This window comes from Seriola dumerili, unplaced genomic scaffold, assembly GCF_002260705.1.
Source record: "Seriola dumerili isolate Sdu_G_001 unplaced genomic scaffold, Sdu_1.0 BDQW01000043.1, whole genome shotgun sequence".
Classification (NCBI taxonomy): Eukaryota; Metazoa; Chordata; class Actinopteri; order Carangiformes; family Carangidae; genus Seriola; species Seriola dumerili.
This window is the reverse complement of record NW_019174298.1, coordinates 1,874,502-1,896,817: the sequence shown is the minus strand read 5'-3', so window position 1 is coordinate 1,896,817 and position 22,316 is coordinate 1,874,502. Positions and strand designations below refer to the sequence as shown.

At 40.7% G+C, this 22,316-nt stretch overlaps 3 protein-coding genes and 1 long non-coding RNA gene across 6 annotated transcripts; 2 read left to right on the top strand and 2 right to left on the bottom strand.

The window, feature by feature from the left end:
- The first annotated feature begins 509 nt into the window (after positions 1 to 509).
- Positions 510 to 3,991, top strand: mbd4 (methyl-CpG binding domain 4, DNA glycosylase). The gene is made up of 8 exons (XM_022739218.1): positions 510 to 621; positions 796 to 1,044; positions 1,367 to 2,055; positions 2,807 to 2,872; positions 3,007 to 3,141; positions 3,247 to 3,396; positions 3,578 to 3,681; positions 3,763 to 3,991. The coding sequence occupies exons 2-8, from the start codon at positions 869 to 871 to the stop codon at positions 3,835 to 3,837; spliced, it is 1,395 nt and encodes a 464-aa protein (XP_022594939.1). The 5' UTR covers positions 510 to 621; positions 796 to 868; the 3' UTR covers positions 3,838 to 3,991.
- Positions 3,992 to 4,710: 719 nt separating this feature from the next.
- Positions 4,711 to 5,454, top strand: LOC111217349. The gene is made up of 4 exons (XR_002664951.1): positions 4,711 to 4,766; positions 4,898 to 5,025; positions 5,162 to 5,221; positions 5,313 to 5,454. It is a non-coding gene; the product is annotated as an uncharacterized LOC111217349 (long non-coding RNA).
- A 1,016-nt stretch (positions 5,455 to 6,470) lies between these two features.
- Positions 6,471 to 11,864, bottom strand: creld1 (cysteine rich with EGF like domains 1). The gene is made up of 11 exons (XM_022739174.1): positions 11,699 to 11,864; positions 10,603 to 10,723; positions 10,442 to 10,524; positions 9,909 to 10,019; positions 9,180 to 9,271; positions 8,801 to 8,980; positions 8,597 to 8,692; positions 8,424 to 8,507; positions 8,146 to 8,241; positions 7,907 to 8,047; positions 6,471 to 7,814 (listed from the first exon to the last, which is right to left on the bottom strand). The coding sequence occupies exons 2-11, from the start codon at positions 10,717 to 10,719 to the stop codon at positions 7,594 to 7,596; spliced, it is 1,221 nt and encodes a 406-aa protein (XP_022594895.1). The 5' UTR covers positions 10,720 to 10,723; positions 11,699 to 11,864; the 3' UTR covers positions 6,471 to 7,593.
- Positions 11,865 to 14,175: 2,311 nt separating this feature from the next.
- LOC111217346 lies at positions 14,176 to 21,344 on the bottom strand. 3 transcript variants are annotated; one of them, XM_022739171.1, is made up of 16 exons: positions 21,093 to 21,344; positions 20,233 to 20,260; positions 20,019 to 20,153; positions 19,634 to 19,759; positions 19,400 to 19,527; positions 18,792 to 18,906; positions 18,673 to 18,714; positions 18,396 to 18,529; positions 18,230 to 18,292; positions 18,085 to 18,142; positions 17,769 to 17,995; positions 16,991 to 17,038; positions 16,758 to 16,809; positions 16,440 to 16,535; positions 16,321 to 16,359; positions 14,176 to 15,671 (listed from the first exon to the last, which is right to left on the bottom strand). In XM_022739171.1, exons 1-16 carry the CDS (start codon positions 21,216 to 21,218, stop codon positions 14,878 to 14,880), a joined length of 2,211 nt encoding a protein of 736 aa, XP_022594892.1. In that variant the 5' UTR covers positions 21,219 to 21,344; the 3' UTR covers positions 14,176 to 14,877. The 3 variants fall into 3 exon arrangements, with proteins under 3 accessions (XP_022594892.1, XP_022594893.1, XP_022594894.1); XM_022739172.1 differs by having other exon boundaries at positions 17,835 to 17,995; XM_022739173.1 differs by lacking the exon at positions 21,093 to 21,344 and adding an exon at positions 21,006 to 21,040.
- Positions 21,345 to 22,316: the final 972 nt, after the last annotated feature.

The following is a 22,316-nucleotide window of genomic DNA, read 5'->3' as shown; positions in this document are numbered from 1 at the left end:
TCGTTCGCACTGCGCAGACTCGCATTCCGTGTTGCCAGATTTGACTAGCAAGAAGTATTGATGTTCTCAGGCAAGTTCTCCACTTCTGTTTAAGTGTCTACAATTTCTAAGCAGTTTCATGGACGTTTATTTGCGATGGACATCAGAAACTATTGTATCCTCAGAAAGTATAAATCCCACTGGATCAAAAAACGTTTGCGTATCAAATCAGATTTGAGTGAGGTATGAGTCAGATTTACACAAAAGCGTAATTTGTTTGTTTTTTTCAATCATGCACCTGTGCCTCTCACCTCAAACTGTATATTTGCATAACGTCTCTCAGTTTACAAGTCTCTGGACTGCAGTCCAACAGTTCGTAGCTGAAAAGCTGGAATGGTACTAAAACGTAACCCAGATTATAACCCGCCCAAATAAAGACACGTTATCCCAATATGGCGGAAAAACCGTTTAATCTGGCAACACTGCTCGGGTCTAGTCGCTACTTCCTGTGTACAGAGCAAGCGGTTGTGTTTGCCTGAACTAGACCTCCACTCCGTTGATGACATGTTGACAGAACCAGTCTCCACATTTGTCCTACACGGCTTTAAGAAAGGAAGGAATTCGAGGCTGAGCAGTATTCATGTATGTCATGTCAACCCTTGAATCAGTCTGTTACATTAACATTTTGTGCTTTGTTGCTTATCATGTCTACAGCCAAATCTAACATGCATGATATGTGTTGTGGTGATACTCTCTTGCTTTATATGATACCGAACAATGTAGATGTCATGTTTGCGTTGTTGTTGTAAATTCTAGGTAACCTAAATCCACCACTTTAGAATCCACGGCTGTCTCACACGGGCTCAGAACCAACAACACACCTCTCAAAATGCATCCTACTAGCCGTGACATCCAGCTGGAGACCAGTGGAAACATAGATAACAAAAGTCATGAGGATGGTAATGATTTGTGCCACACTTCCATAATGCCCCCTGGCTGGATCAGGGAGGTGAGGCAGAGGAAAGCAGGCAAGACAGCAGGCAAACTGGACGTCTACATTACAAGGTGACTGTTTTCTTGTAATCCTCTCTGTACGTAATCATACAGAAAAAAACTAAATCAAATCAATATCAGAGATACACACACAGTTTTTCAAGGTACTTGGCAGGTATGCTATTCCAATATTATTTACCACAGTTGCTCTGTGGATTTAGTCTCTCTCACTGTCTTCTGTCTCTTCATGTAATCCCAGACTGACTCCATGATGTTGAGGTCAGGGCTCTGATAGTATTGTGTGATGGATAAAAATCTTATCAGATAATGTGCTTAAAACTTGCATTGCAGATGCAGTGAGATCAGAGTCTAATGATCTTTCTGTTGTTTTAAGTCCTGAAGGGCAGAAGTTCCGGTCAAGGGCATCCCTGCACGCTTTCCTCCTAAAAAACAGAGAAGGGAACTTAGACATAAACCTTTTTGATTTCACCACATCCAAGGATGATGTCATCACCACTTCACAAATATTCCCCTCCCAAATGAAACAGAAGAGAACAAAGAAAAAACATGCGGACGGACAGCAGGAGACAACCCAAGATGCAACAGAAATTCTGGATCCACCGCCACATAAATCTAAAAGAGCGTCTAAAGAAGAAACTGTAAAGAGTGCAGATGATAATAACCATATTAATACTGACGTTTTAATAGAGGTTTTAGAAGTGTGTAGAGACAAAATGGATGAGGCTGTGAAATGCTGCAAACAAGCTGAGCCTTCAGCAACAGTGGATGATGTCAAACTGCAGAACAGCCCTCAGAGAGTCGGGCTGAGAGAGAAGCTTCTCCGACTAGCTCCGTCTAGAAAACAAAAAAACACTTCCTGTGTTCATGAGGACAAAGAGGCAGAGTCACACCCTTCTGTCCCGACTCTGAATGTTGAACCTGCCACTGAGAGCGAGAATGAAGGTGAGGATGAACAAGGTGCAGACGAGAAACAGATTCACAGCAAAGGCGACAACAGGGAGGAGGTGTTGTTACCTGACATCACTGGCAGTAGCTGTACACCAGTGAGAGATTCCCAGAATAGTAAGTATTATCTACACTGTCTGACAGCTTTCGAAAAGCATCAGCATAGTTTTCCCTGATTCTGATCTTTATTTTTATACATCTAATACAGTGCAATGCAATCAATACAGTCACATTTTTTATCGTATCATGTTGGTCTCCCTTTATACAGTTTCCAGAAACTTTCACATTTCCAGCTATAAATACATAAAAAAAATCAAAACCAAAAACTTAAAAGTGGCACAAATAGCCCTCTAAAAAGAAAAAGTATACATGTAGGTGTCTGATAAAGAAGGAAAAGAGAAGAAGAGTCTGTTATTACAGAATATATGACATGTAAGTACTTTCAGGGAGTATGGAATTGACTGAAACCTTATTGCACTAACAGGACCATTACAGGACTCTCTTAATAAATGTGTTTGTTTTTTTTGCCCTAGTTCATGTGTGATTTGCTCCATCAGATGGGGTTCCCATACTATTTGAATTTATCATTTGTATGAGACAGGATCAGGTTTCAACCTCGTCATTGTAATATGGTGTCCAATAGCAGGATTTGAACAAATAGATTTTAGCCTCCCATTTCTCTTTTATTTATAAAATGTTATTGGACAGAAATATTTGATATAGATTGGAGATTACTTAATGTCCTCCTTTTTTTACTTTGCAATCCTATAAGGAACTGTTCTATTGGAGTGAGGTTTTTAAAAACATTAACCATGCTGATGTGTGTTCTTTTTTATATACTGTACATAAATGTTTCCTCTCTGCCTAGAGTCCAAGGGCTTGGAAGACAAACGGAAAACGAGCCCTTATTTCAGCGGGAAACACTTTAAAGATGGTAACATTTGAATGATTCATTTGATACAAGAAGCAAAGAGAAAGCTTGTGTATATTTGTTTGTGGGACATACACTTCAGCATTTATGAAATAAAGTCATGTTTGGTTTGAGACATGTACACTGTCCGTACTCAGGACTTAGCCCTCCCAGGAGGAAGGTCTTCAAGAAGTGGACCCCCCCCCGTTCTCCATTCAACCTTGTACAGGAAACCCTTTTCCACGACCCCTGGAAGCTCTTGGTTGCCACCATTTTTCTGAATAAGACCAGTGGTAAGACCCAACAGACAGATATTGCAGAAACCTTGGATGGTGTACCAACCAGTACTCAAGCATGGCATTTCACTGTTTTTTTTTTTTTTTTCCCCAATACTCCAGGCAAGATGGCCATTCCTGTACTGTGGCAGTTCTTTGAGCGTTACCCATCCGCAGAGGTGACCAGGCAGGCCGACTGGAAGCCCATGTCTGAACTTATGAAGCCACTTGGCCTGTATGAGCTTAGAGCCAAAATACTCATCCGCTTTTCAGGTGCCTGAAGAATGTGCCTGTCTACTGTACCTGATGGATGACAGTATCCATGCCTGTTTACATGCAGTTTACCTGCACAATTACAGTGTGTTGTAACGGCAGATTTGTATGGTTTTATTCAGAATATACAAATCAATATCAGTGGCCATAAAAACCTCAAATTGCATTTTCTCCTGTCTAGATGAATATCTAGCTAAACAGTGGCGTTACCCCATCGAGCTGCATGGTATTGGGAAGTACGGCAACGACTCCTACAGGATCTTCTGTGTGGAAGAGTGGAGACAAGTGAGTATAATCCCAACTATTCTACTTTCAGTGGATTACATCAATGTTCATTAATGGCAACTCTTTATTTTTATTTCAAAGGTGACACCTGAAGATCACAAGTTAAACAAATACCACGCTTGGCTGTGGGAGAACCATGAAAACCTTGGAATCTGAAACACAAAGTACAAGGAACTGCAAAGAAGACTTGTTGTAACACACAAAGAAAACAATTATATCACGTAGACACTGCACTGTCCAGCTATACTATCATGATGATGAACTAGCACTGTTAAACCTGAATCGCCTTCGAAATTATGCAGTGATACTCTGGAAAAAACATTGTTAACGTTTCTTTAAAAAGTTTTACTCAGTTTATAATAAAACTTGAAAAGTTGAAATGATTCATGGGTGAATTATTCAGTCAGTCTTCTGGCTGGGTTTCTTGTGCCATCCTTTTACACATAGATGACAGCCAAAGACTTCTTCTGACTGCATCAGGTTAGTCCATTGTCACAGGCTAATAATCTGACTTGTTGTGTGCACTGATGTATGACTTTACACTCCACACAGCAGCTTTCTTTTGTGGGGTGGGGTGGGAGGGGGTAACCTGATTCCCAAGGCAACTGTTGCCACCGCAAAACACTCAATGAATGCACAGGCATGTCATGGTTTAATCTCTAACTAGTGCCAGTACAGTAATTTGTTATATTTAGATTCGGAGTTATGATTTCATGCTAATAGAATTGCAACTTTTAAGAAGAAAATAAAATCGTGCAGGATTTTACACCTAATTCCACGCAAAGACTTGACCTCTCTGGCGGGAAAACAGAAGAAACAGCCTGAACTACAAAATGAAACTACGTGAGAAAACAAGCTTTCTTTTTCCATTTGTTGACTATTATAATGTTACTGTTAAACATGTTAAACATGCTGTGATGAACTTTATTTCAATCTTAATTATCACAGCAGCCATCTCTATAGCTTCCACACCGCTGTGTATTCCTCATGACACACCTCCTGTGCGGCAGAGTCACAGTCTGGTGGTCACTCCCATGACATTTCCCATCATCTCAGATTCTGCCCGGCTGAGGACAAGCAGTCAGGTGCACATAGATTCATTGACTCTCCATTTCATTGTGTGACTCTACTCTTGTCCCATGGGAATATGTTTGCTTTGAGGTAATAAAAAAAAAAAAAAAGAAAGAAAGAAAAACTTAATAAATCTGCTCTCTAGAGTATTCCAAGACTGAACCCTTTACATCCACCACTGGTCCATAAACGCACCGTCAGCCTGGAGACACCAGTTGTTCACCACCATAACCACCAGAGGACACTGATCTTGCAGAGAAGGGAACACTACAGGTAGGACCACTTGGTAATCTCACTGTGATTGACTTTTACTGAGAAGTACTCAAAAAGTCACATAATCACTTGCACCAATTCCATCTTTGCTTTAAAGTCAAAGTTCAAAGTCACTGACTTGTAGTTGCTTTGCCAGGTATCATCAAGTGTGGCGAAAACCCTTTTATGGAAGCAGCAGTGAAAGAGAAGAATACAGGTAAAAGTATGAATACCTTCACTTGACATCCTGTGTTGATGAGTCTTTTTATCCTCTAAGTCTAAAAGAAAAGTCTTTCTTTGTCCTGTAGGAAAGAGCTGAGAGATCAATTAAAGAGGCAGATAGAGGAGAAATGTGTATCACTGAAGTTGCAGCTGGCCAGTAAAGTGAAGGAAGCAGAGTTTGTACGTGAAGTGGACCGCCTCGCCCTGTCCAGTGAAAGAGAACAAAGGATCCAGCACAAAAAAGCAATGACAGCGTACAGAGATGAGAACAAGAAGGTACAGCCCCACACATACATTATACAGTATATCCACTGCTAATGCTTTTGTGCTGACGCCACTCATAATAGTGTCCTGAAAAATGCTTCAACATGATCTCAGGTTACAACAAAATACATAGGGAGCATTTGAGGTTTTTCTCTTGTCTATGTTGTGTGTGTGTGCAGCTGATGGAGCAGAGCTGGCGGGACAGAGCACTAACACGGTCCCAGGAGGTCCAGAAGGAGAGAGAGCTGCTGCGCCTCAACCCCATTAACTGGAGTGGAACACTGAAATAGGTTCAACCTCAACATCCAGAGTCAAAAGTTTCGGGTCGTGCTAATGCACTTGGGCATGCATGCCTGATGAGAATGAAACACAACATACAGTATATAGTGCTTGTAATTAATGTGGTGATAGCCATCAAAGGAACTAAAGAGGGATAATTCTACGGTTTTATAATCTGAACATATAAGAATGTATTTCCAATCCTACAGTAAATTTTAAGACTTAAAGGAGTATAATTTAGTGCTGAACTTCTGTGACATTATCAGATTTTAAATCAATGCTACATAACCCACAGTGCAACCCGACCACCAACAGTTCTGTTGGGAGATTAAGGTGTGTTATTTTAGTAGCAGCTAAAAGATCAGAGATTAGGAAGAGATGAGGAACAGGCTACAGAGGTCTGGTACACTCATTCCTTTCTAACGCTACATCCTCAGATTTTTTTCTCTGAAGCTACAAAGAACTACATTCTACTTTTTTAATATATGTGCTGTTGTACTCCCCAAGACATACAAACAAGCTTTGATGTGTAAAATCCCCTTTAAGGGTTTCTGCAACTTTAATTTATGATGCAACACGTAATTGTAGAAAATAATTTTCCACAAGGTAGAGGGTTTTTCTCATTATGTTTATGTAAAGGACGGAGGATGCTTAAAAAATGAAATAAAAATTCTAATAAAAAACATGAGGAGTGACAAACTTTTATTGTAAAGCAAACATTTACACTTAACAATGACTATGGACAACCTTCCACCACAGGAAAACCAAAGATAAGTAGATGGACGGATAAGAAGTGATGCTTCAGTGGCCTTTCAACATGATGCTACTATACCTGCTAGAATTACAATTAAATAGATTTAAAAAAACTGCATTGAAAATGCACACAAAAATGCACAGAGGAAATGTCAAGAGCAAATTATGATAAACATTTCCCCAATAAATATTGCTTTCAAAATAAATTAAAGGCAACAGAAAATGGCTTGCATCGTCAAGATTAGAGCTGGTATTTACCTAAGCACTAAGTGGTCAATAGCAGTAATGTTTGTGATCCAGCAGTTGTTAAAAGTCAGTCTTCCATGCCAAAGTAAGACAAATCAATAGATGCAGTGTAGTACCGTTCCTTTCAATTCCTATTATCATGCAGTATTACTAAAAAGAACCATTCAGGAGGTAAGGAGATAAAAAGTTCTGTGAACATAAATAACAAGTGGTTCATAATGGAAATATCCCAGAGTTTCAATGAGCCTTCTCTTTGGGCTGATATGGAAAATCATCTAATTATCTAATCCCATGCCCCTAGCAAAAAGCTGAAGTGTTAACCTGACAGTCAAAACCAACATACCATTCAAACTATGGGAAAAGCTCCGCTTCACAGCATTGACATGGTGAAAAACGATGGACATGATGACTGGAGGTTTTGATTGTGTGGAAGAAAACGACATCATTTCTCGAGCAACATCGAGGCCAGATGGAACATCCAAATGCATAATCGATTTGAACAATCAGTAGTGGTCTTCATGTCACCCTTGTTCCCAACAAAGTTGAGGTAGGGGATTGAGTTCTTTTACATCAGTGCAGTGTAGCCTTGTTATTTCCCTTTCAACATTTAAGGCTTATTCCATAGCCTTAAAGTTCTCACTTTTTCCTGCGTTATCCTATTCATTAACATAAATGAACCCAAGCCCTTTCAAGTAACTCCCCAAACCAAAATAAATCCCTGAAAGACGAGCATTGTAGGGATAGTTTCCTGCCCCAGTCGAGTCTTGTTCACTTTTACTGGCTGGTATTCCATGGTCCTTGTATTAAATCATGGCTACAGACAGTCTAGCGCCCCTTCAGGAATCCATCCAGCATGTAGTCTCCCTTTTCTGTCAACCAGTATCCAGCCATAGCAGCCACGCCTCCAATGAAAATGGCCGTGAAAACCATGTCACCCTTAGCGGCGAGCGTAGCTAGGGCACAGATTACAACGCCAAAGAACATCTGCTGCAGAACAAGGACCTCATCATCTGTCATGTCATCAAACAGTCCCTTCTCTGGGCCAGCTGAGGAGGTACAGGAAAAGAAAATTATCCATCAGTTCTGAGAAGATGTCAACAATATATCTTTTTGCATATTTACTACTGCGACTACATACCAGGAGGCTTATTCTCAACACAAATGCTGTCTCTTCTGATGAAGCCTTCGGCACAGTCACAGTGGAAGGAGCCTTCCTCATTGATACAGGCCTCATTGAGTCCAGGGCATGCTATTGCACGTTCACTACATTCATCTACATCTGTGCCAGGAAGCAAAGAAAGAAAGGTCTAAGGACACCAGAGGTATGTAAAGAGGTAAACTGTATACAAATTTAGGAGCTCAGAAGAGTATCCTTACCAAGACACTTGGCTCCTTTCAATCTGTAGCCACGTGCACATTTCTTACAGCGGGCAGGACCACTACCCATGCATCCTACACATGCCTGGTCACAGCCTGGACACAGCAAAATTACAGTGGTACAGTAGATTTGCTGCTTTTCTTTGTCATATACATGATAACAGTAAACTAAATGTCTTTGGGTTTTGTATTGTTATTTGAGTAAAACCAGAAATTTGACATTATAACAGGTATTTTAATCAATTTAAACGTTCAGTAAATTACACGAGAGAGCCTACCTCTGCATTCATAAGATCCATCCGTGTTGTGACAGTACGTGTTGGAAGGACAACGAGCCAGCTCTGTACCACACTCATCAATGTCTAAAAGACATACAAAAGCAGTCAGACAACACATATCCAACAAACTGGCACAAAGTCAATGACTCCATGACCTCTGAAGCCACACTCACCCACGCACTTGTTGTCATGAAGGATCCATCCCGGTTTACAGTCAAGGCATTTGTAGTCCTGCGGCCCTGAGCATTTCTTACATGAGTGATAGCAAGCTACAAAGGATGAGAGACACGGAGACAGCGAGGCAGTCAATTTCCGACGACCTCAAACCGAACTCAATACATGTAGAGGGTTCAAACAGTTGTCTGAATCTGAGGCACCTGCACAAGCTCCTGCGCTGTCATTGGAGCTTTTCTCTCTGTAGTAGCCATCAGCACAGCTCTGGCACAGACGGCCCGAGTATCCAGGATCACAGACACACTCTCCATCTCCCAGGCGAGTCCCCTCCCCCTCGCAGCGGCCCAAACCTCCACACACACCACCAGGGCCTGATGGACACTCTGTATCGGATGAACATGCTATCAGTGGTACTCCGGTAACTGGATTCTAATTAAAATCATTTCATCTTACATCTTGATGAAATTAAAATCATTTGTCACATGGGACAACAATGGATAAATTAGGTCTGGCATGGTAAGGTTTTCAAACTGACATCAGATCAGCTTGTAACTTGTGCTAAATGCTTAATGTTTTCCTCACCTTTGCAATCAGGTCCAAAGTGTCCAGGTGGACAGCAGAGTCTCAGCTCCTCTATGCACAGCCACTCAAACAGGTCTGGTGCCTCCTGCTGCCTACAGAACACATACATTATGTCAGTCATGGAGTTAAAACAGGTGCATGGCAATACACCTTAACAAGGCATAATTACACACACAGCTGGTGCCAACTCTGTCTCAATATAAAAATGTGTGTGATTAAAAACCTTTATTCTTATCCAAATTTAAGATACTCTTGTTACTTTGTTAACTTTATATTTTGATTTATATTTCTCAAAATATTCATAATTATTGATTCAAAATCAAAATTAACCAGATTTACAGAGGTTATGGTCTACTACATGACGCACACTAGCCTGGTTGTTCAGTGGTTCATATACTGTAAGTCTGGTGTTGTGCCCATTGACGGCTGTTTTTGCCAACTGGTGTGGATGACATTGACATCTGTACAGGTTTTTGGGATCCCACTTACAAAAAAAAAAAAAAACACCTCTTAAACACTTCAAAATGTCTTTAATTGTCCTGAAAAACATTAAGTGCTCCAAGCAAGCACTACCAAGGCTTCTGTGTTGACTGAAAGTGACGTCAGCAGGGTAGACGTCACGTGCAACTGAAGAAATCAGTCAACATAAACAGTGTCAGGCTCAGTGAAAAAGGTGAAACAAAATGGCAGTCCAGTGTGATTACCATGCTATGCACACACCACATTTACCTGTGGAACCACCATGTCTCCACTTGGTCCTCTATCTGCTCCAGCAGCCGGTTACATTCAAAATCTGTTTTCTCACAAGCAGCTTCTACTATCTCTAGGAGCCGAGTCTCACTAAAACAAGAAGCCAAAAATTAAGAGATGAAATGCAGTAGTTGAATAACAGAGCGGATACTGCGCCCCCCTCCGCCCACATAAAAATAGTGAAGCCTTGCTCTGGGACACAAAGGACTGTAACATTTAAAATAGACTGTCTTATGAAATCATTCACACATCACAAAATATAATACATGCGCAGAGAAGACAGGGCTGAATCACGTTATTCAGGATGGTTCCAGTGATACAAAGTCAGATTACAGTTGGAGTTGGTAATGTAATAATATGAATACATACAATTTGCATAATTTGTTATCTGTTATAATACCAGGCATTTACTGGCTGCACAATCCATTTAGATTTAGTAAATGAATGGGCATTTTTTAAATTTCAAGAATAAATTAAGTATAGGTGTAACTCCACTTAAAACTTGCTCTTACCTGCGTGCATACTTAGCCAGCTTCTCTTCTTCCCAGGCAGTGTTACCACCCCCAAAGTTCTTGTTGGCTGTTTTCTCTAAGCCCTAAAAAGAGGGAAAGAGAGTTTCAAGACTCCAAATATATGTGCATAAACTGATGGTTCACTGAGTTAATTGCACTACCTTAATGAAACTTTCAGTGAGCTTCCGGCAGGTCTGGCATGGTGCTGTCTGGACTCTCACCACTGAGAGCTCTGAGAGAAGCACCAGAGCAGGTAGGAACGGCCGGGCCCACCACATGATCCTTCAGAGGGAACACATACACACAAAATTAGTATGTATGGCACATAAAAAACAGTTAAATGTTATATACTTTTCAGTGATCATCACAGCAAGTATCATTAAACATACATATACACACATATGCTCTATCTACTTAAAACTAAATTGCAGTATATTATAAACCATATATTCAATATTTTAATCCTGTTTATAAATGCTAAAGGGGATTTAAATTCAGCTGTTGCCCAGAAAGGTTTTACCTGCTGTAGGTGTTGTTAGAGACTCTGACAATTGCATCAACTGGGGAACATATCTGGACATATCTGTACAAAATAGTGTAATACCAAGGCTGTGTAATGTGCACTGGCGATGTTTTAAATGTTTTACATTTTTAAGTTTATAATGATCAGTTTTTGTTGAGACTGTGTCAGAGTGGTGATGATATAACTCTATATATGTAGTTTTTGTAGTCGTACTGCATTGCATTAGCTATAATGCGGTCCTATTGTTTCGTCTATCCCCTGTAACATCAATGGCATTATTATTTCACAAAGATTAAAGCCATCTTTATCGTTTGGGTTAAGTTTAAACTGACCCCACTGCACATAACTAAATGCAATCCTCATGTGGCACAGTGACGGGTCTCCATATTTTGTTACATTAATTCAGTCTTGTTAGGAAAGCGTTAAAACGCCTATCTTAGCCTGGTTAGGATGCTCTAGTTTCACCGATAGCTTAGCTAGCTCAACATCAGCACCACACAAAATTAGCCAAGTAGCAGCCAGCTAAGGTCGATAGTTAGCTGCAAGCCAAAGCTAACGTTATATCATTTCATCACACATTAGCAGACCAGTGTCAAAAAAAATCAGGGGCATTGCCCTCTTAAAATATTTAACCAGGGATGTATTAAAGAGTATTCAACGTTAAATATCTGCTAAGTAATCTGTACTCTAACATTAGCTAGCCGAACTGTTTTTATTGGCTACACTGCTCTTACCGTATTGCAAAACCACCGCGCCTGCTGCACCACTGATGATTGTCCGATTCCCTGCTGGTTCACACAATAAAGAAGGAGTTTCATATTTTGGACAGCCGGTTTTAAAGCTTCAAGTGTGCCATTTTAGTTGGCAACCAAAAGCAATGGTCAGCCAGCTGAATGACTAGCTAGCTAACGCTGGCAGTGCTCATACGGGGTCATGTAAAGCAGGGATGAATGAATGAATGGAGAGCTTCCAGTTGGTTCTCTGTTTTCCATGCAGCTGCCACACAGAATATGGCACCGCCCAACCCCGCTGGGATTTAACTTATCAACCAATCAGTCAGCACTACACTACACACAGACTGACGGTGTCTGTGATGTCAGTGAGGACAGAAGCTGTATATCAAACAAGCCATTTAAACAACAAGTAATGCCACAGCCTTTGCTTGATTACCCTCACAGTGAAGTTTACGTTGCAAAGCACACCAGCATTGCACAAGATCCACAAACAAAAAAGAAAACAACACAACAAAGGTCCGTGAAGGAAATAAAATTCTTCCGCAGTTGTTCACGTTGTACAATGAAAGATGGGGTATTATACATACATACATACATGTATATATGTGTGTGTGTATGTTTACACTTTCCAGGCCGTATGATAAAAGTTTTAAAAAGTTTAAAGGAGTCATCTGCTCTGATATAACTATATCATGAGGCTTTTTTTATGTTATATTTTGAAACATATCTCATTCAGCTGTCTGATGTTTACTGTTTGATAAATACATGTGGTCTACACTTTGGCCTACATCATTATAGATGCCAGTGTTTGCAAGAGGTTCAGTTCTCGGGGTAAGGAGAGCTGGTGGAAGAGAAACAGCAGCACAGTCTGGTTTTCTGGTTGGTTCTGTGTCTTCTTCCAAATCAGACTCCTCATTCAAATATTCAGAGAGGGTGGTTACAGTCTCTGCACCTTCTGCCACATCGGCTGGCTGGGTGCAGTCAATCTGTTCCTCCTGACGTGATGTTCAGATCAGCAGGCACTGCTGCATGAGTCTGAAACTGAGGCTGAAACATTGCACAGATTTCCCAGACTGCAACATCAGTGATGTTGGTCAGCACATCTGCTGCAAAGCTCTCCAGTTTCTTCATGAGGACGTCCTCAGTGTAAGCCTGTCTGACCTTTGTGTTGATAGACAGGGATAAGCGATCTGTTGGAGCATAGTGGACAGAGCAGCGGAGACCTGGTCCAGAACAGCGTTTGTGACACTGACAGCTGCTGCTAGGGCATGTTCAAGACTCTGGGAACCACCTGGATCACCACATCCCGTGGGCCAAGCAGGTTGTTGCTGGGCGCCAACTGCTGCTGCTCTGTCGGGATCCTGGCATAATCCTGAGCGCCTTTAATGATCTCTTCAATTTTCATGCTCCATTGTCACACCAGCGTGAGAACAGACTTGGTATCAGCATCATTGAAGTCTTCAAGTTCAAACTCCCAGAGCAGCACTCTCTGCAGTCTGAGTCTTGTCACCTGATTTTCAAGCAGCCCTGCAGAGCCCGTTGATATATGGGCATTAACTGAATTCTATTTAGGTCTAAAATATCAAATAAAGGTAGAATATACTATAAATCTTAATATATTCCCAAAAACGCCCCCATTTTAAAATGGTATGAGAATCTACCCTCTAATTTCATGTAAATGTGGCATTTTCATGATCCATATTATATTTACCACCTGAGCTGCTGCTGCAAACTGTGGATGAAAAAGGTGAGTATGACCTACAATAAACTAGTGTAATATAGAGACAGTAATGCTCACTAATGTGTATATTAGCTACATGCCTGTTTATATATTATGGCTTATTTAGCAGTTCAAAGATTACTTGTCTGTCTCAGTAACCATTATCTATTGTTCTTCCTTTTACCATCTGAGCTGCTGGTTACTGAGGACAGAAAAGATGAGTATGAGCTTCTGACTTGGAAACAAAGTGACCTAGTCTGTAGTATATCTACGACATGAAGACATAGATAGAAATATTGTGTTATTGTGTGAACCTGTTTGGTAATTCAAGGTGTTTTTTTTTTTGTCTGTCTCACTGACCATTGTTTATTGTTCTGTCTTTTTACCACCTGAGATGCTGCTGTAAACTGTGGACCAAAGGATTACTACAAAGGACTGTTTTGTTTCAATCTTTTCAGAGCCACTGTATCGGATGAATTCAAAATACATTTTAAAGCTGTTATGTAAACACTTTGAGACACTTCAAGATATCTGCTCTGAACTGCCTGTGCAGAGGCAGCCTTAAAATGTAGTGTCCCGCACAGATAAAGATAGCAAAATGTGGATTTCCTGAAATACAACCAAAGCAGGAATCAGCCTATGCGTTCCCTTGTAAGAATACTCCCTCAACAACTTTTCAGTTTTTGCTGTAATTTTTTGGCATCCTGTGTTTGTGCAGAATAAGATTTGACACTTGATTTTTGGTCAGAAGAGCAGACCAAGATTCAAGAAACGTTCTTTATTAAATCTCACTAAACAGTGAAGACAAAACACAGTATAAAATGGACTCAGCATGCCCACAAAGTAAATGAATATACAAACGGCAATAGCTTACTTTGGTTTAATTCTTTTTCTTTGTGTGTCTCAGGGCTTTTATATTTAATACAATGGCATGCAGGTTGCAAATACTAGTAAATAAACACACACGTGGCTTAAGACTGAAAAACAGCTGTAGGGTCAGAACCAACACAAAAGAGCAATTTGCTTCACTGAGATCCTCTTTTTGTATTGTAATGTAATTTTAGTCGTCTGCTAAGCCGTGCTGGTTTTGAAATACATTCACCACAGACCACTGTGTAACTAATCCGTGTCATGTTTTTCCTTGAATTTTCTTTTTGAAGTAGTGTGAGGTTTTAACGTTGTGCTCTTTAATTTCTCCGGAGCGGCAACAGCTCAAGCAATAACAGCCCTGCTCATATTTGAAAAACAAGCGACTGTTTCTGCTGTCAAACACATGAAACACTTCATCCCCTTTTTTGACAGCTACTAGACCCCAGATGTTTAGACCAGCAAATGCAAAGGCTGAAAACTGATATTGATTTTTATGAGTGTCTCACCATATCACTTCAGGTTCTTTCAAGTCATTACTGGCTGCTCATCCGAAAACTGAAGCTTGGTCATGGGTCATCCCCTCCTGCTGTCAGACCCATTCCATTTCATTTACCTTAGGGCTTGTGTCAGGGCTGGAGGGAGGCGTAATTAGGCATGGCTGCAACGGCACCATTTCCCCACAGTCCTCTACTCCTACGCCAACACAACTCTGGGACACCCCTGCAAGGCGTAGCACAGTTGTCCCTGCTGTGAACCCTGACAGCCCTCTTGCCAGAGCTCGGGATGCCACCCTGAGCCCCCCTGCCCTCTTCCGCCTGGCTGATGCCGTGGCCATTTGCCGAGCCCCGGCCAGTTCAGTCAGAAAACCCAGGCTCTGGGAGGGGAGGCTGTAGACATGAAGGCCACGGAAAAGTTCTGGCAGCGGCCGGAAACCACCTGGAGGCTCAGGTGGAAGTGATTCAAACTGTACCAACATAAACCGCTCACCAGCACGGCCCTGTAAATAGTCCGCTAGAATGCAGCTCAACGAAGCACTAAAGACATCAACACAGGGAGAAGAAGCGGGGTAGCTCCTTCCTGCCTCCTCTTCCTCTCTGTCCCTGTTCCTCTCCCAGCTCCGAGCACCCCATTCTTCAGCCCTTATCCAGGTGGCCTGGGTTAGGACTAGCACCACTTTGCCCCCCTGCCTTTTCAATCGGTCCAGTCTTGAATGGAGCCAAGGCACGGGGCCCAGTACGCTGAGCTCAGCTTGGCTCCACAGGTCTAGAGACACACCGAAACCGAGGGCCTGGAGGGATGAGCCCAGGTGACACATCAGCTCTGGCAAAGCCTGGTCATCATCAGGTGGGTACAGCAACACCACATGACCACCACCCACTGCACCTGAAACAGAATAAAGATTAAAAGATGGAGGAATTAAGGAATGGTTTGACATTTTCAGAAATATGCTTGTTTGCTTTCTGGAAGAAAGTTAGATTAGAAGATTTATACCACTCTCATATCTGTGTGTTAAATACACAGCTACAGTAGATTGTTAGCTTAGCTTAGCTTAGCACAAAACTACAAACTGTGGTAAAAAAAAAAACAGCAGCCTTGCATCTGTCAAACAGTTACAAAATCCACCTACCAGCCCATCTAAAGCTCACTAACTAAGGTTATATCTCGTTTGTTTAACCCTTACAAAAACCAAAGTGTTAAAACAACAATTTGTCATTTTATGTGGGATTTGTGTTCCAGACTGTTTCTTGGCTGGGAGCAATAACTTAGGTGTCCACTGTTTGCCTGGCGACTGTCAAACTACTTTAAGTATAGTCAAAAAGTATAGTCAAAATATGAGATAGGATAAGAGGAGATGATTTTCATGGATTAGACCGCTGCACAGACAGTGGCAGTGGGAAGAGCACTTCAACAGTAAACACAGGAGCATTATTATTCTCTACAAATGCATGAAATGAAATTATGAAGATTTATTTTAGGGGATGTAGAAAATAGTGTTTTCCCAGTCTGAAATGGATCTCAGACTTGCACACACCTTTAACGTCATCTTCTTTCAACCATCTCCACACATAACCTGAAAGAAAAACAGAGCACACATTGAGATCTTTTGCTGCGGTGCTATAAATATTTAATGACACATGACAAATAACTGACCTTTCAGGACCCCTTGTATAAAATAGGCTCCTAGTATGGCCAGACACATCAGCAGTAATCCGATGAGGAGTGGCAGGCTCCATCTCCAGCGAGATGCTGGAAAAATAAGTTATAAAGCACAAAGTTCTTCATAAAACATGTTAAAGTTTCACAGGCACTAATAATGGCTTTAACAGTGGCGGGTATACAGTGCAAAGCACCAAGGCCTAATAACTTATTCACCAATTAAGAATGAAAGAAATGTGGTTCGTTTTAGCTGGTAAGAGTTAAACATTAAACTCGTTTAATCTAGGTTTGGACAATAATTAGCAGTCTTACTTGCAAACAGACACTGGGGCTCTAAGTATGACTTCATCCCATGTATCTTTATCTAAAAATGAGTAAAGAAGTTAATGTTAGTACAGTATGTACTGTAGGAAGCAGTGATGAAAAAAATATTGTACAGTATACAGCGGGGTCCACTGTATGTACTGTACAATATTACTGTATTACTGTACTGTATGTATAATATTATATTTCCTATATATATAGGGTATTAAGCCATTTCTCACCTGAACACAAAGCAGAGGATGTGATGACACATTGAATTCTCCTGTTTTCTGAAAAGTGAATAAAGAATCAAATGAATAAATTTTTAAAATGACCAAGAAGAAAGAGAATGGTTATCGTTAATCGCGATGTGTCAAAAATGAGTTCACATTGAACCAATAGAAATTGAGATTGTCTGATAATTTTAGGCTGAATTTGTTGTGTCCGTTTTTATATAATTTAAATCTTTAAAGTGATTAAATTCATGAATGCTTGCCGAATGTGAGCCATTAAAATCAATGTGCTGAAAATAGATGATTCATCAAGGAAATCACTCTTAAGCTTTTAAAAGCTTGGTTTGTAAAGTTATCAGCATTACTGTTAAGTATGTACTCTTTATAGTGCATAGAAATCACAGCTATGGACATTTAAGGTGAGGGTTAGGTCCATGGTTACAGTCAGGATCTGACCGGGGCCATAGCTACTACTGAGGACACTGAGATCATGGGTATTTTTTCAGGGATTTTGGGAGTTTTAGCAAACAGAGGAGGACAGTTTAACCACTTTAGAAAAAAAATGAAGGCTTCAGCATTTCCCCCCAGAATTTAATCCCTGTCAGTGTAGAGAAGGCTTTAAAAACAGTGTTGGAGTGATGGAGGGACTGGAAATCCTGACTACAGCCCTGGATGTGTCTCGCTGTAAACAGATGTTGATAGCCTGAGAGAAAGTGCTGCCTAAGAGGCTCAGCTCAGGAAAAGAAAGCACTCTGCACATCCTCAGTTTTTCCTGATGTTTTTTTACCCAGTGTCCATTGTGTGTTGCACTCCAGCCTGCATGGCTGTGCAGTCTCTGTCTGGAGCCCATCACCTCTTCACACTGGCCTCCTGCCACATCTTTCTTGCACAGCCACACTTCTGCCTCCAGTCTGCAGGGGGCAGTCACATTCCAGCTCAGCCCTGTGCCACCCTCCCTCATTTGAAACTCCTCCATGGACACAGACACATTGTGCTGCATTCTTTCAAGTGCATCTAAAAAAAAGAGAAAAAAGATTGCTACGATATGTATCTAATTTGCCACGCAAATTAATTTTGATCTGAGCTCGGTTAACTCCCTTTACCTTGTTGATTCTTGAAAGGGCAGAATTCTCTCCGAAGTGCCTTTCCCTTCCACCACACCTGAAAACAAAAGTTTTTATATATGTTAAAATTTAAAAAAATAAATATCTATTATCTGTTGTCTGTTACTATGAACATGTCAGCTACCTGGAAGCACAGGCATGGGGCAACCAAGTTTGACGAGATGATCATTTCTCTCTTGCCTTTGGGCTGCAAAGGTTAAAAAAGGTGACACAGATCGATATTGATATTGGATTGACAGACTGATATGAATGCATTGTCTGGATTTATAATAGATTTAGCACTGACTGACCCATTCAAGAATCTGTCCAGGCATTTCATTCTTCATTATCTGGCACATGAGATCGTCTTGTGTGGCATTAGTGTTTTCCAGCTGGAGGATGACCACGTTTCTCTTGTGATCAGTCTCAGCTCGGAGTCTGGGAGCTGAGACAGAGAGACATCAGTCATCATAGCTTCAAATTGAACTGTACAGGTGCCACTTTACAAATATGTCCAACTGTAGACAATACATGCCAGACTAGAAAAAACCACAGGTGATAACAAAGTGATTTTACAGCATCTCTTACCATCACAGTATTTTACAGCCATCTCTAGGTCCATGGAGCAAACTGAAAGATAGTAGTAAATACTCAATGAAATTACCCTGCACTTTAGCATGTGCTTATATTACAACACTCAACCTCACCTTCTTCTAAAGACGGGATTGTGACATTTTGGATGTGGTATGTTGAATGTGCGTAGACCTGGACCACAACAGGACTGCCAAACATCACTTTCTCTGTCAACAGCAGCTGCATTTTCTGGAAACATGTACATTTGTAAATTGAAACTCTGCATTACTCAGTGATGATAAACAGTCTGAAAGACAAAGATGTTTTGGAAACTAGTCTCTTTGAGCAATTCAGGAAATAAGAATGCAGCACAATGGGACACTAGCCACTTTGGAGGAAGTATTCAAATCCTTTACATCTTTACCTGTTTGGCCCTCAAACTTTTTTTTGTTTAATCTTCTGTATTTTATAAATTTATCATATATATTTTTTTAAATATTAACTGTAAAGTAACCTCTAACTATCAAATAAATGTAATGCAGAATTAATTAAGTACAATATATTCCCACCGAACTGTAGTGGAGTTCAGGTATAAAATGACATAAAATGTAACTAATCAAGTAAAATACCTTAAAGTACCTGAACTTTTGATTCATGTACAGTTCCTGAGTAAATCTATTTAGTTATTTCCACCACAAATCAACAACAGAAACAACAACTACATGAAGTAATTCCTTCACACCTGCCCAGTATTAACTTCCTTATGTGTGAGCTGTTGAGAAGCTTGGACTAAACTGGAGTGGCTTAGTTTAAATTCCAGTGTCTTCCAAATTTCAGTGGCGCCCGGGGAGCTCAGACACACTCTCAAAGCTGTAACACAGAGAGTAGAAGAAGAAAAAAAACTATGAAAAAGTCATCTGTAGAAAAAATAAGTGTGAGTTTTCGTGTGTTTTGGGTTGAGCTCATGATTTTATACCTCTTGGTTCAGGGGGAACAATATTACCACTTCCATCTGCCATTTGATTCATGCCGAACAACTCCTCTTCCTCAGTAGGTTCACCAGATTCCTCAGAAACCTCCCTTGTATTATCCACTTCTGCAACTATATGTGCAATGCAGTCGCTGTCAGTAAAAACTACAGCAGAACATGCAATATTTTGACAGCAGCTGACTAGCTGACAAGCCAAACAACAAAGATAAGAATGCAGAAAACAGCTTGACAATAACAGGAGCACCAACAAAAGAATTTACCATGATGAAAACAATGCATGATGCAGTTCGGAAAAATGATGGTCAGAAGAATTCAAGGTGTGTTACCTGAGTTGACAATGTCAAAGATGTAAGATTTATGATAAAATCACCTTGGACAGTGATAATGATTTGCAGGCAAGGTTCACAGTCTTGTGCGGCTGAACAGCACAGCATCACTTTAAGCTGCATATGCATAGCATCGGCTGTATCAGTTGGATCAAGCAGGACAGCAGGGTACGGAGAGACTATGGAAAGATAAGTGTTTCTGCTTTAGACAGACCATTACCATGATATGAGATGCACTCGTGTTGATCGTGTTGTTACCTGAGCTCACGTGGCAGTCAGTCAAACCCTGAAGAAAGACAAGAGGTCGATGAGAACTGAGCGTGCCTAACAAGTCCACTCACCCATCATGAAACTCGCCTCTTGAGTACCAAAAATATCAACAGTATTGAAAGAGGTGTCCAGCTCCTCTGCAAACTTAAAGTAGTTCTATCAGCAGTAAAAGTCCTGGTTATCAGCAGCTAAAGCGCTGATTATGCAGGAGAGGAACTAATATTAAAAAATCATTGTCTTAAAAACAAACAAATAATTTAAAGTAACCATAATGAAAGCAGGATTTTTCATAGGAATTAGTATATGATACTATGATGTTCTTTTCGGTGGATTTACCTCAGACAAAACACAAGCTACAACAACCCTCCTTGGAAATAGAGCAGGGGAATAAAGTGTCATGCGGAGACACAGTTGTAAATAAGTAATGAGTATTAAACTCTGATCTCTCTGTTTGTCTGTGTTGTTTCCCTGGATCCACCCCAAAACATGAAGCCTGCACACTATACTTATTATCCATGTGTCAGCTGACTATATCAACTATACTATATCAACCATAAACAATAATAAAGATGGAAATAAACCTCACATTATGAAGAAAAAGTAGATCAACTAAATTACAAACAATCTATAAGTGGATTTTTATTTAGCTGCTGTCTTGTCTCATAAAAGATTTATATTTATGATATAATAGATATATAATAAAATCATAACATCATAATAACATCATAATAAAGCGTCAGAACACAAAACTGAGACATTACGGCCATAATGAAGACGTGGCTTTGTTACAGTCTGGTTCCATGGCGACATTATTAAGAAAGCTGAGGATTATCATGGTGGCTTGTTACCTCACTACAGGTGAGTTCAGGTGCGTCTTGGTCAATCATCTCCAGCGCGCAAACAAACAGCCAGAAGCGCAGCGGTAACAGCAGAAGGAAGATAACATGTGGCCCCCGAAGGAGTGTGAGAGCCATGTCCTGGAGAGCGCCCCTGCGCACGCCTCGCGACCCACTACTAAACTACCCTCCTCCGAATCACAAAGAAGAAATCCTGTTAGTCTTGGGTCCAGCCAGCCGCCCAGCATGACACTGCTTGTTACTCTCAGAAAAGAGTGACCACGGCTCGTGCCACAACAGCAGACATTTGTGACGTTCCTACCCCCCCCCCCGCCGCCCAGGCGCCCTTGCCAGTGATTGATAGCTCAGGAGTTGGGCGTGTTCAGACTGGATCGAGGAAACTTGTCACGAGTATGACAAATCCTACCGGTAACCCTGCTTGGTTGGTGAATGATTGAACGGGGGTTATAGCATAAAATAAGAGGCAAAAAAAACAAAAACAGGCTGGTCTGATTGGAAGCACGCCCGACTCTTTTGTTGCAAGTGAAAGAGCAAATTGTTGTTAATGATAAGGCCATCAGGTAAGGTCAAATAATTTCTGGGTGATCTCATACAAAAATGATGATAGTGACAAGACCTCATGACAATTACCAAGAATATTACTGAACCAACACCTTTTTATGGTCATGATTATGTTCTTCTTTTAGCTTTGAACTCTTCCAATAATTAAGTGAGCAGGGAGAGTATTCAGTGTGTTGCTCAACTGCATATGGTTGTCAAAACACACAAAACACAGGAATTCAACCTGTGAGGCTGTGACCATTTAGTTAGAGGGTTGTCTCATTACCTCTAGACCACCTTTGCACCAAGTTCTTACAGTAGTGGCAGTTGTTTGAATGTCTTCAGTTGGCCTGCTATGGTTTAATCATTAACCTCTTGCCAGGTGAGTAGGTCAATTAAGTCTGCTGTTATGGATCATAATTTGTATTCTTGCTTATCTAGAACCATGACACCTGTGCAAGCTGTAGTGCATTAGTGTGTGCAATCACAAAGATGTAAATTCTCTGTGGATCTTAAATATATTTGACTGTTTCCATGATTACCATGTGCCCAGGGAACATTCTCTCAAACTCTGTGGTTTAGCTCTTTATTTTATGGTATAAAGGCTGTTCCCATGTGACTAAACTCACCTAGTTTAAAGGGGGATTCAATCTCCATATACACTTAAATTCAAAT

Coding starts and splice junctions, on each gene's coding strand:
- mbd4 (XM_022739218.1), top strand. CDS start 869: ATGCATCCTACTAGCCGTGACATCCAGCTGGAGACCAGTGGAAACATA. Junction 1,045..1,366: donor CTGGACGTCTACATTACAAG/GTGACTGTTTTC, acceptor TGTTGTTTTAAG/TCCTGAAGGGCAGAAGTTCC. Junction 3,142..3,246: donor TTTTCTGAATAAGACCAGTG/GTAAGACCCAAC, acceptor CCAATACTCCAG/GCAAGATGGCCATTCCTGTA.
- creld1 (XM_022739174.1), bottom strand. CDS start 10,719: ATGTGGTGGGCCCGGCCGTTCCTACCTGCTCTGGTGCTTCTCTCAGAG. Junction 9,272..9,908: donor GAGACATGGTGGTTCCACAG/GTAAATGTGGTG, acceptor TGTGTTCTGTAG/GCAGCAGGAGGCACCAGACC. Junction 8,048..8,145: donor GAAAGGAGCCAAGTGTCTTG/GTAAGGATACTC, acceptor TTCCTGGCACAG/ATGTAGATGAATGTAGTGAA.
- LOC111217346 (XM_022739171.1), bottom strand. CDS start 21,218: ATGGCTCTCACACTCCTTCGGGGGCCACATGTTATCTTCCTTCTGCTG. Junction 20,154..20,232: donor TGACTGCCACGTGAGCTCAG/GTAACAACACGA, acceptor ATCTTTCCATAG/TCTCTCCGTACCCTGCTGTC. Junction 18,907..19,399: donor AGGAAGTTAATACTGGGCAG/GTGTGAAGGAAT, acceptor ACATGTTTCCAG/AAAATGCAGCTGCTGTTGAC.